Source organism: Fringilla coelebs (assembly GCF_963513975.1).
Source record: "Fringilla coelebs genome assembly, chromosome: 18".
NCBI lineage: Eukaryota > Metazoa > Chordata > Aves > Passeriformes > Fringillidae > Fringilla > Fringilla coelebs.
In genome coordinates, this window is record NC_140044.1 from 8,250,899 (window position 1) to 8,264,201 (window position 13,303).

Consider the following 13,303-nt stretch of genomic DNA (forward strand, 5'->3'; position numbering starts at 1 on the left):
TTAACATCTGTGCTTGCCCATGATCAGGGCACAGATCACAGCCACTCTTTTTGTAAGGACCCATTCTGAGCTGGCCTCAGGCAGCTGCAATGTTGGTGGTTCTGTAGCTCTTCAGGTTCTGGAACTGCAGGCAGGTAAGACGTGCAGTGAGTCTTCTGGGCCCTGCTTGGGTAGGGGTGAATGGGATTTCCAGCTCTTGAGTGCTTTTGGCTTGCACAGAGCCCAACCTGAAAGGAGAGAAAGGATTATAAAGCAATCACCCTCTTTGTGTTTTTAGTTTCCTGTGTCTGGGATATGCATTAGCTAGACAGGAATGTGGTGCCAAAAAGGAAAGGTAAAAAAGAAATAGAAGAAAGCTGGCAGTTACTTTTCACCACAGTGAAATTGTCATCTAACAGTAGTTTGGGAGGGAGATAGGACAGGAGAGTTGAAACTCTCCATGGAGACATCTAAGGGGACTTTGTCCTAATGCAGCTTCTTGAGACAAATGTGGGGTGTTTGCCATGTGAAGGGGAGCATGCCCCTTTGGTGGCTCTTGGCTAAGTCACATTTGCCTGGTTCTTGAGTAGAGAAGGGGAAGACACCACTGTCTCTATTGTTTACAGTGGGTAATGGATGGAGAGATGTCATGAACAGTACAGTTTTACTCCACTTGAGGATGTTCAAGTTGCTCACTAGAAAGCAATTGATTTCTCAACAGCAAATAGTTTCTAAATTTCATGGCTCATTTCAGTGACCTCTAACTTTGTCTCATTTCATGTGTGTTTCTGACTAAGTCTTGTGGCATTTCTCTGGTTATCCTTTTTGTTGGCAGGAGGTTTTCCTTTTGCTGTCTATGCCTTTGATGTTGAAGCTTTCATAGATGCCATACTGGCTTCAACTGGGCTATTACACATCTGTTGAAAGTTTTCTTAGCTGGCTTTTCTCCTTTTCAGTGTGAAAGTCATCTGTATTATCTGTAAATAAAGGATGGGATGCTTGGGGCTTTCATGCCATAGTAATACCTTCCTGCCATGTTGTTGCCTGGTTATTTTTAAGGACAGCCCTTCCTGTGCAAGGATTTCTCCTGCTTGTATTGTGTCTCTTTTTCCATTTGCTGTTCTTGGATCAGTCAGTTTGCACTCACCTGTAATTCCTTTGTCTGTAAATGAGCCCTCGCCCTGTGACTGCTATCACACACTGCTCCAGGGGTTCCACGAGGGGGTTCTGGAGGCTGATCTTTGCTGTGCTTGGCTCATACTGGACCATGTTTTCTGGGAACTGTTAAAAGAAGCAAATGAGCTGAAACTGAGAGAAGAAAAGATATTCTTCTATGATTAAAGGGAGATGTGTGATTTTTCAGTGCCTGAGGTGCCATTTGCCAGGAGAGGCAAAGTCCAGCTTAATTTCTTCTGCCCTGCTTTCTCAGACAGCCCCTGAACCCAGCAGAATTGTTTTGCTGCTTATGATGACAAAAGCTGTTTTCTCCCCAGTGCAGTGGCAGGATGGCAGCCCAATCTTACCTCAATAGTGAGAGGGGAATCACCAAGGCTGATTTCTTCCTGTGCCAGGTACATGTAGGAGGAGTCCTCGTCTCTCAGCACAGCAGTCAGCCTGAGCAGGTGGTTCTCCCCCAGCTCTTTTCCAAACCACGTGTAAGGCACAGAGACCTTCAAGGTATTGACTGGAACAGAGTGGTGAAGTAACAGGTGATGGGTGCAGCCTGGCCTTTCCCTGCATGACACCTAGGAGTGTTCAGTGCCCAGCACTGTACTGGAAGCTGCAGCATTTAAATGCTTAAGGGACCTCAAGTGGATTTGCAGATTGAAAATCTCTAAGGTGATGTTGCCAAAGTGTTTTATTTCACAGAATGGGTGAGGTTGGAATGGACAGTAGTGGATCACCTGGTCCAACCTCCCTGCCCAAGCAGGGTCACCCCAGGGCACAGGATTGTGTCCAGTCAGTTCTGGAATGTCTCCAATTAGGGAGACTCCACAATCTCTGTGGGAAATCACCTATAATCAACTATTCAGCCAACCTAGGGCTAGGAGAATTTTTCTGAAATGAGAGCACTAGAGGACTTTTCTAGCCATGCATCCAGGAGAGTCCTTACCTGAATTGCTGTGGAGGTTAAAATGAAACTCTTCTTTCCAAAGTTGGGCAATGGGCACACCATTATAATGCAGAGCCTGGATCCCAACTACCAGATGAGTAGCCTTTTCTCTGTCACTGTGGTTAAACACTTCAATGGAAAGTGTCATATCTTGTCCCAGTTGCAAAGAACTGCTTGACTGGAAGTGCATGAAAAGGTTGACTGGCTCTTCCAGAGCAGTAGGAAGGAAGATAAACTGTGTGCTGCTGCTTGTCTCAAGTTCCTTCATATTTCTGTAGGCTTTGTCAAGTACTTTTTTTTCCTGGAGAGAACCTGTCACAAAAAAAATGGAAGCACATACTTTGGTTCTCTTTCCTGTTTCCTAGTGAGAAGCAGCAGGGGAATGGCAGATTTCTCCTGGTAGTACTGTAAGAACTGTTTCTAAGAGCATAGAGAGATATCCTTTTGTGCTTCTGGTTGGATCAGTTTGAAAGCTTCAGCTGTCAGGATATCCATTGGATGTGCCTGACAGATCCTACTTGGCAATAGCTGTCACAGTTTTAAAACCCCTTGGTGCTAGCCTCTCTCAGAGTAGAGGAAGCAGTGCTTTTTGTTGCTGTAGCTAAGGCACAGTTCCATGCTCTCATGTGTTGAGAAGTTGCAGTTGTCTCCTGCAGCCATGGAGACAACAAGCCACAGGTTAAGATGGGGTGTTATGGGTTGAGCCAGGAAAACAACTCAGATTCTGAAGGGGAGCTGCTTCTTGAGGGAGAGATTTAGGCAGTATCTGAGAGCACAAGAGTCCTTTTCAGCAAGCTGGAGTCTGAAATACATCTCTGCATATTTATATTACAGAGGTAAGGGGAGGTGGATGCACAGAGTGTAGAGACGACAAATCAGAAAAGGTATTCCAGACATGAAGGTGCCTGGTGAACAAACACCTGGACTTCCAGAGACCTTAATGCCATTAAGCAGGGCAAAGTTTGGGTGATGACCTCTGCTTTGGCTCTGTACACAGAGAGAACCAGGTGTTCTAGTGCCACTGAAGAAGGGGAGGTAGTGAGAAGTGGATGACCCTGGTGCTCTGGTTTGGCTCTGCTCTTTTACTCCAGGTTTGTAATAGTGACAAGGAATGTGCTCAGCCCCCTGCCTGCCCCGTACCTTCAGGATATTTGTAGTTTTGTGTGATGTCCTCACAGCGCTCACTGCCCACGCTCTTGGTGCTGATGTTGTTACCAGTGTATTTTGTGCCACCAAAAGCTGGCTTGAGGGTGTCATCTGCTTTGTGTATCCACACGTGGCACTTGGCATTGATGGCAGCAAAGAAGTAGCAGACATCATAATCAACTTGTGTGTCCCCTTCCTTGATGGCATGCACAGGGGCTGGCCCACAGAAGGATAGACCTGAAAAGAAAATGTGGTCCAGTTAAGATTCAGATGCTTCCCAACTAAACCCATCCCTAGTTTAGACCTATACTGGTGAAATATTTAGTTTAGAAGCCATTAGGAAGCAGTGATAGAGCTCTTAGAGCTACATGAGCTGCACAAACCAAACAGATAAATGATTGTTTTGCACTAAAGTCAATAGGGTGAGTGAGTTCCTGTCTTTTTGCATCTTTCCACTGGAAGATGGGAAAGGAGGAATACTGAACAGCTTTATTTGCCCCTGCTTCACTTCCCTCCTGCTCTTGCTCAAGCAAGACATCTTACCCTTGCTCTGATAGCTTACCCTTGCTTTTCTCCTGGCAGGTGGCATCCAGTGCCTGCCACCCACTGTACTCTGGCAGCAAGTCTGAACGAGCCATCCAGCATTCATTCCAAACGTGGAAGGTCCTGCAAGAGCCAACAGCCTGAGCTTATATCCAGGGACTGAGCCCTGAGGTACATAGAGCTTTTGCAAACCACAGCCAGTTGATGCTCCCTTGAAGGAGTTCAGTTCGTATTGAGAAGATCAGAGATGTGTGTGGAGACACAAGTGGAGTTTCTGCAGCTGGACTGGGATATCATTCTTCCTTTTTGGGCTCTAGAAACAGGGCACTCTTGAGGTTGGCTCTCAGCAATTTATCAAGAACAAGTCTTGTAGACAGGATCTCAGCTGAGCTGTCTCCTGTCACCTCCTTGCAGCTGTTTCCCCTCTTTCCTTTCCCCTGTGTTTCATTTCCCACATCCAAGTATTGTCTCAAATTCTTGCTGGGGCCCTGCCATGTGTTCTTACCAGACACGAGCACTTTTGTCCTGTGTCAGCAGTGTCCCATCTTCATCATAATACTCATCCACACTCAGGCTGCTCTTGGTGTTGTGAGCCCACGTGAAGCCAGTGACCACCCTGGTGGGAATGCCCAGGCACCTCAGAACTGTGCAGAAGAGAGAGCTGTGAATCAGTTGTGCACCCTGCCCTAAGGGTGCCTCTGCTGGTAGATCTAGAGCCTCTTCTGGTGCTAGGCCTGCTAGGAATGGCACCAGGATTGCTGTTTGGGCTTTGCCAGAGGCATTCCTCCCTCAGGAAATAAAATGTCACATGTGCATGCAGTGAATGGATGTCAGGATACTCTTATCCTGGAGGCAGTGATGCTGAGTGTTGATGGCACTGAAGATGTGCCTCTCCCCTGAGGATGAAGGCTGTAGCAGCACTGTACCTGAGCACAGGACTGCAGCAAACACCCAGCACCTCCCGGAGCGCACGGGCTGGAATTGGGATGCAATCCACTGCTGGAGGATGGGGCTGCTGCCCAGCCACTTGGAAGGGGGTGTCCCATTGTGGTGCTGCCCAGGCTCATATTCTGTCAGGCTTCTAAACTCACTGCAGTTCAGCTGCAGAGGAGGAGGAGAGAAAGATGAGTTAAGGAATTGCCTCCCTTTGGTAAGCTGCTCCCAAAGCAGATGAAACCAAGAGGACTTTTTTTTTGTGCCAAGCATGAAGGTCATGGCTGAGCAGAACAGGGGCAGCAGTCTCCTCTGAGATCTGTTCAGTGAGTGCCCTTTCACTGCTAAGAACCTCCTGCAGCACTACGTGTCTGCTGAGGGAGATCAGGACAGGCTGGAGATGGGCAGGTGGTGTTGTTTGGAACAGGCTTTGGTCAGTGGTTTGGCCTGACCTGGGGCTGAGAAGGTGCCCCCTGCTTGGGTCAGGGCTGCTCTGTGCCCTCCTTACCATGGCAGCAGCTGCTCTGCAGACGTGGACGGGGTTTCTGCGCTGGGCAGGATCCTTTTCTCTTTGGAAGTGCTCCCCCAGAGCCAGCAGTGTGAAGCAGATGTCAACCATATCCTCCTCAAACTGAAACAAGAGGACATCACTTTGGGAAATTCTCCATGAGCTTTTGTTCTCTCGAGTCCCTGCGAGGGTTTGTGAGTGTGCAGACTGTTTCTCCCTTCCTGATGATGGTTTTAGGTAGGTGGGCTGTGAAGGAGGGCTCCAGGCAGAGATTTGCAGGGGGTGCTGAGGGCAGACCTCCAACTTTATTGAAGGTGGGAAATGCATCAGCATGATACTGTGTTCCCTGATTGAGGGAAATTGATGCTTTTCTGCAGGGGGATAGAATATAGGAAAATAAAGGTAGTGTAGAAAGTAATCTTACCCCTAAGGAGTTGCAGCTGGGCCAATTATCAAAGATAGGAACAGGCCTGACTTTAACAGGCACAGCTGTGACCAGCGAGAAGAAGAGTGCTGTGAAAGAGTGGGGTGGCTGGGGGAGAAGGGAACTGGAGTCAGTGCTGTAAAAGAGTGGGGTGGCTGGGGGAGAAGGGAACTGGAGTCAGTTGGCTGCTTTGTGAAGAGGAAAGAGTCAGTGCTCTGAGGAGCTGCCCACAAGAAACACCAAGAAGGTGTGAAACCTTTGTGATAAGGAGACAACAGCATGGAACCCCTGCAATGAGATGACAACGCTTTTCTGGAGCACTCTCTAGGTTGACACAGAGATATTTTTATGATCTGCTGGCACAAAAGTGAAATAATCACTGGCTGTGTCAGATGGCCTTAGACAAGCAGAAAGAGCTTCTTGTCCTCACTTTACCTGTCAGAGATAGTATTATTGAGCTCTGTTAAATACTTTTATACCTGTTGATGAAAGGGAGGCACTCAAAGCTCAGATACAGAACAATGCATTCCTTTATAGAGGACAGCCTGAGAAGGAAGCTGAAATTACAGGTGCTGGGTTGTAGACTTCATACACAGGTCCCTGTGTAGAGGGTGCAGAGGGTGCAGAGAACATGGAGATGAGTAGAACTCTTTCATCAGAGCATCCTGTACACACCAGATTTATGCACCTTTCCTCTGCTCGTGGTTGGAAGAGAGCATAGACATATTGGACCTCTTTCTTACCTGACTGAAGTCCCAGGGTTGGGCTAGGATTGCATTTTCAGTCCCCTGGTAGATGATGCCATCTTGGTTCAAGATGTACTCCTGCCGCTGTGCCTCATTAGCCAAGAACACCTCATCATCTAGATGAGAGAAAAAAAGCATCAGGAAGAAAGCATTGCTGGTCTCAGGTGCACTTGCATTTCTCATGCATCAGTAGATTCCATTGTGCTTTGGCAGTCCCTGGCATTCTGCCCTGAAAAATACCACAGACTGTAAATCAGACAGGAAAGAAGAATTTCATTGTCATCTCCATTGCCTTGCCCAAAAAGTTCCTCTGGACCCAGGCTGTTGCACTGGCTGGCTCTTCTCTCCTGGCTGATAAATCCTAATACTAGGAAAGATACAGCAGCCTTAACCAGACCAATTACAGTCTTGACTCATCCTCAAATCTCTATAATAGAAAACACTTAAACCCTTTTTCCCTTAGCAGGAGGACAGGGCTCTTGCAGGGGAGTACTCCAGGGAAGGGACAGAAGTGCTGAGGCAGGAAACTTTGGGCTTTGTGAGCCCCTGCCTCTCTCCTGAGGTGCTGTGGGGAGCAGGGCAGGAGTGGAAGGAGCACTGGGTGAGTCAGCCCCAGCCTCCCTCCATGGGGGCAGTGTCTCAGCTCCAAAGTGTTTTTTGTGAGGTGGCTGGTCCCAGCCTGTCTGCCTGTTTCTGACCACCTACCTCGGCACCAGGGATTGAAGAGGAGGCTGAAGTTGCCCAGGAGCTGGGGGGATTTGGAGGCACGTAGAAGCAGAGTGTACTGGCCAACGGGGGCATTGGCAGGTGTGTGCACACACAGAGTCCAGAAGTTTGGGTCCTGTTCCTCCACTGCTGCACTCCACTGCTTCTGGTCTCCCAGGCTGGAGATGGGAAATTCAGCCTGGATTTCGTCTGCTTTGGAGGAATGTGGTCCTGCAGACAAAGAAATCTGGTTGTGTTTATTCCAAACACAGTTTGTTCCTCACCTGTGCAGACTGCAGGGACCATGTCCACCTCTGGAGCCGTAGCTCTCCGTGTGAGAGGGCCACGACCCTTCAGCAGCTCAATGCCCACTGAACATTGCCAAGGTCAGTCATGCACTCAGGCCTCCGTGCTTGAAAGTGAGATGTGCTTCCCATAGGTTTGGAGAAACCAGGAATGGCCAGAATGGGGCAGCCCTGCTGTTCCTGTGGAATTTAGTGTCTTGTAACAGAAGTCACAGCCCAGTTCTCCCAGTATGGTGAAACAAGCTGGGGCTGAAAGCTGCTGCCCTTCTCAGAGGTCTCACTAGAAAACACTCTAATAGAAAAACCTGTCACAGGCCAGCTAGGTTTGAACATTCCTAACCCCAAAAGCCTGAAGAAATCCCATGAGTATTTTGCAATCATGGAATAGTGAAGCTGTGTTGGTTATTGTGTGCAGTGTCTCTTCTGGAAGTGATCTGGTTGTGATCCAGCAGGAGACTCCACTTTGCCTCACATCTCACTTTGGCACCCCTGCCCAGCTCTGTTCTTCAGGTGAGTGGAGGAGCAGAGCTCTGGTAGGTTTGTAATGGCATTACCTGTCTGTACGATGAGGAAGGTCCTCTTCATCTGCCTCAGGTAGTTGTGTATTGGAGCTGAGAAGCTCACAGTGATGGTGAACGGCTGTCCCCGTCTCACTATGAGCCTTTTAGTGCTGATTTCTTCTGTGTGGTGGCTTTTGTTATTCTCTGGGATCATGAAATCACATTTTTGGACGCTCAGACCTGTAGTGTGAGGAGATACAGAATGAGTTTGGGGCTGTGAGCTGGCTGCAGCTGTGCCCTGAGCCACATTCTGGGACACACAAACAGCTGATTGTGTGAGTGGAGAAACGCCCATTCTCCCCCTGCCTTTGAGACTTTCTATCCAGTAATGGTAGGGGCTTCCCTCTGAGCTTGAGAGACTGTTGGGCTGCCTTTGCTTATACCTGACATCAGTGAGTGCAAACTTCACTGCTGGTTCAAATGCACAGCTGGATCAAACACCAGTGTTCCTGCTTTGTACCACAGCAGTTGACAATGCCATGCAGGAGACAGGAAAGATCCTCCTCCTTCTCCTCCTGTCTCCTACACTGGCTTTATACACATAATATGTGCTTCTGCTGTCCACCAGAAGACAGAAAAAAATTGTCACCATTTCAAGCACCCAGTTAGTCCCTGTTTTATCTCAGCCTTGGGATCATCCTGACCTTATTTACCCCTTTGGTTTGTAGCCCATCACTAAGATCCTTGGCCCTGTGGGTTGTAACTGCTGCCCCTTATGTGACACATGCTGTCACCTACCTCCCCTTGCTGACCATGCTCCTCCCTCTGTTGCAGCTAAAAAAATTAAAATCCATAGAGCATTTCTGTGCTAGCTAAACTGACTGCTCCTGTGCTAAAGCCATAACTGCTCTCTTTGCAGATTTCACTGCTCTGCCCTCTCCTGATGTCTTGTCCTGTCTTGTCCTCTGCATTGATACCTTCTCCCACTGTGGTTGTCCCTTCTGTGTTTGGTGGGGACTCTTACTGGATTGTGTGTTTTGTTTCTCTTTTCCCCATATAAATTTTTTCCATGTGATGTTTACAATGAAAGATTCTGGTGTGGCTTTCAAATCCCCTCATGGCTGACCCAGTTCAAAGCCCTGCACCAGTTCAGGCCTTATGGAGCCAGCTCTGACCTCATCTGTTTTCTTCTCTGTGATGAAGATGTCTGTTCTGTCTTGTGGAATAGTGAGATGTGGAGTCTGGCTCCCTCTCCATCATCTGACTTTTCATGGATTTTTCTGTCACTTTCTTCAAGGTTGCCTGGAGCCTTGTTTCCCTGCTCCAGGGGCTCAAACACTTGGTCATCTCTCAGTTTCAGTCGTGTAGTCTCCTTAATTCCTCCCACCCCCTCATTCCCTGTGCTGAGGATTCACTCACCTTTGTTCCAACCCCTCACCTGTCTGCCTTAGCTGCTTCTTGCTGCTTCTCAGACTCCTCTCAGGCACCAATACAGCTTTTGATTGCTGAGCCTTTCTGTGCAGTCTGCCATGCAGACTGAGCTCCCTAAGCCTTTGGAGCTCTTGGCTCCTGCCCTGCAAGCTCAGCTCTTCCACAGGCCTCATGAACACTGTCTTGGAGCAAGAACAGTTGTCTCTTCCTGACACACAGCTGGAAAATGCTTGGAACAAAGAAAAATGGTTTTTGCTTACCTTGGCCCATGGCTGGTTCTGGGTACCATGAAAATACTCAGCTTCTGCTTGCTCTGGTAGGCAGTGGCTCCTTCCTCCAGTTTAAAAACTGTCCTCTTGCAAAGTTGTTTGCTTGGTTTCTTTGTACAGGGTGGGACGTGGTGTTGCCACCTTTCCAGCTTATCTGCTGTGCAGATGTTGAGGGCTCTTTTATCTCTCAGACCACACTGAAGACAGGCTACAGATGAGGTCAAGTTCCACAGCAGGCTGTGAAGCATTCAGAGGCAGCCAGTGACAATTCCTTCAAGGAGCTGTGCACTGAGGAGCCCAGAATAGGAAATGCAAGTCTTAATGTGGCTCTGAGCACTGCACAGAGTGCCCTTCCAATATAAGTCTTGGAGAGCTGCTCTCCAACGTTGACCCCAAGCTATTTAGATCCTAAACCCTTCAAAGAATTCAAAAATGCAGTCAGTGCATCCACTGATCTTGTGCCTAATTCAGAAAAGTGAAACCACTTAAAAATGAGAAAATGTGTTAAAAGAAACAACTGAATTTGTGTAGCTTAATGCAGTTTATTTAAAAATGTTGTGCTGGAGACTTGGACTAAACATATTCTTAAAGCTGCTGTAATGTAAAAGGAAAATCACTGGATTGATAATAATTGGTCAAAAGATAAGAAATAAGATACCAGAAATTAACAGCTTTCACTCTGGAGTGAGAAATCAATAGTTTTGCAGAAACCTGTCATCTCCAATAATGATAAAATAATTTAGAAAGTTGAGTACATGATATACTCCAGTGAGTTTGGGGGTTTTCTGAGTATTTCTTTATTAAACTTTACAGTTGTTTGCTTATCTGTGTCATTTAAGCTAGAAACAAACTCTCTTGACTTTTAGGTTTTTACAGCATAGCCCTAACTGTACAGATTCACTTTTACAGAATAACTGCAGAGTGGTTGAGGTTGGAAGGGACCTCAGAGGTCATCCTGTCCAAGCTCCTGCTCAGGCAGGGTCACCAAGAGCTGCTGCCCAGCCCTGGGCACGGCTCTGCAGGTGTGGCCTCAGCAGGGCTGCCTAAGGCAGAGTCAGCTCCCCTGACCTGCTGGCAATGCTGCACCCGAGGCAGCCCAGGAAATTGTTCCCTCCTTTGTGACAAGGGCACGCTCCTGCCTCGTGGGAGCTTTGACTGCTCTGACTTCATGACAAAGCCTGGAGGTCACCAGATTTGCAGAAGATGGGAACACTAAGGAGGACATTGGGAAAATCTTCCAGAAGATTCTGTATTTACTGAGCATGCATTGCTCAATGTCAATTATATGGGGTTTTTGTGTATGTCTGGAACTTGTTTCTTACATGAGGAGCTAAACACAGCATGTGATGGCTGATTTGTGCTCTTTCAGTCTATGCAAATTGTAAACCAACTGTGCTCAAACTTCTGACTGTCTTTGCATGGTCAGTGCTCTTAAATGCTCCTTTGCAGTATTTGTATGAGTTTTGAACCTCTAAACTGGAGTGGTTTAGATACAAGGAAGTATTTATCCCATCATCACTGCCTTGTAACCACTGTGTATACACACAGTACCATCTCTTGGTCAAACTGGCAACTGCAAGCAGCATTTCCTGCACAGGATTTCCTGCACTTCAACTCTGAAAAGAGACCTACTTATGGTCCCTTTGTGTCTTTCTTGGGCTAAAAAATCCCATGGGGAAAGTTAACATCCAAAAGAGCCTTCTGCATGTAGTGCTGAGGTGCTGGTGCTGGCATTCCATCTGGTGAGAATGAGCCCTGTCCCCAGGCTGTCCCTACATCCAGGGCTGCCCCATCCCAGCTGCAGAGCCCAGCACTTGCCTTGGTTAAACTCCGTTGGTTTTGTCACTTCTCTGTCCACTGCATCCCTGACACGCTCCTAGAAATCTCAAGGAAAAGTAATCCATAAGATCCTTGAAAGTGTCCATCCTGCCTGGAGATTGCTTTATTAACTTATGGTGTGTAGGAATACTTGTTTTACAGCTCCAAACATAAATCCATAAAAATTTTATTACCTTTAAAAATACAAGCTTAAACTGTTTTGTGAGTGAGCATCTTTAATAACTGGATCTCTTTCTGAATATAGCGATCAAAAATTATATACATCCTTTTATTGTGTCTACGTTTCCAGCTTTGATGTGGCATACCCATGAATTAGACAGGAATTTTTATTTTGAGGTGAATTTCCTGTTGCTTTAGAGCAACCAGAGATGCTTACACTGTGCCTTTGGTTTTATCTTTTACAGTGAGCAGTGCCCTCCACATTCAGCACAGGAGAGGGACAGACCAAGAGGTAAAGCAGTGAGGCTTTGGTGGCAGAGCAATGGGATTTGAAACACCAACTTTGGCTATTTCTGGTTGATTTTTTAAAAATCTGAATCTAGAAACAGAAGAACAGAATGATGGGGAGAAACATTCACTACCCTGGGGGCTGATTTCAGTGTGTTTCAAGACCAATGCGTGGTTATGAACGTGTCATATCAGTGAGTGCTCGTTGGATTTTTTTTGGAGTGGTCAGACTGGGATGAGGGCTGGCTGGGTCAGCCTCTTGGGCATGCTCTTATTTAAACTGCATATTTATAAAGAAAAATACTGGCAATTAGCCATATTTTACTCCCCCAACTCCCACTGACGTCTGACCAAGGGCTGTGTAAAGATTGCAGGTTTGACAAAAGCAATTTAAATCCTTCCCCGGGCACTTAGGTGTTTTTCTCTGTAATAATCATTAGCATAATTGAACAGTTGTCCCGTGTCTCATGCAGGAAGAATGTGTTTCTCCCTGGCCAGATCTGCATTTTCACACTCAAACTGAGCTGGGTGTGGTTGCTGAGGGCAGGTGAAAATGCTGACGCTGTGAAAACCCAGCCAGTGTTGCAAAGCCTGGAACTTGGCTCAGGCTCTGCAGCGCTGCCTTCCCTTTGAACTGCAGCCTTCCTTTACAGGTGGTTAATTAGGATGAGGTCACTCCAAGCTCCTGGGACAAACACTGTCTGAAATAATTGCCTGGATTGCCTTTAAGAAGGAATACTGAAGGAATTTGAATGTTTTGGCTGTACTGTGTGCTAAATGTAATGTCAGTCTGCGTTCTTGTAGGATTTAATGAGATTCTCTGAAATACCATCACTACCTCAAGGCCTTTTCTGAGGCCAGTGGAGGATGGTATACCCTGACTCTCCAAGATCCTGCAAGACTTAATTGATAGGTGCAAAGCTACCTATTCCCCTCTCCTTTGCCTGGAGAAATCTGAATTCCTGTGTGTATGTGTGTGTGTGTCCTTTTCAACCTTCATTCCAGTCTCTCTGGGCTGACTAGTTTTACCAAGCTTCCACATCCACTGTAAGTATATGTGTGGGTGGCAAAATATTGTAATTGATGTAATAAAATAGGACTTTACATGTTTTGAAGATTTTGCTGGCTTTAAATCAAAGAAATATTTAAATGAGTCCTCAGTTTCATCTGTGCCACAGGGTCAGTTTGTGTGCATGGGACATTCTGGGGGAGGCTGGTCCTGCATTGCTGGGCAGTGCTGACTGTCAGGAGGAAAAAGTCAAATTGTCTCTTAGGAGCATTCAGATCTTTGCTAGATTGGCTTGTTAACTTTGCAAGGAGTGGATGGGCACATTAGGGATTTAGATATGGGTGGCACAATGCCTCCCTCATGAATGATGATCTGCTTTAAGCAGCTTTGTGGTACAGTGACTGTT

General features: G+C 47.0%; 1 protein-coding gene across 1 annotated transcript; it reads right to left on the bottom strand.

Moving 5' to 3' along the window:
• Positions 1-68: 68 nt before the first annotated feature.
• On the bottom strand, positions 69-9,671 carry EPB42 (erythrocyte membrane protein band 4.2). The gene is made up of 13 exons (XM_084217728.1): positions 9,594-9,671; positions 7,957-8,142; positions 7,098-7,328; positions 6,390-6,508; positions 5,223-5,345; positions 4,708-4,882; positions 4,287-4,425; positions 3,801-3,904; positions 3,233-3,475; positions 2,093-2,404; positions 1,503-1,663; positions 1,127-1,260; positions 69-227 (listed from the first exon to the last, which is right to left on the bottom strand). Exons 1-13 carry the CDS (start codon positions 9,601-9,603, stop codon positions 77-79), a joined length of 2,088 nt encoding a protein of 695 aa, XP_084073854.1. The 5' UTR covers positions 9,604-9,671; the 3' UTR covers positions 69-76.
• Positions 9,672-13,303: the final 3,632 nt, after the last annotated feature.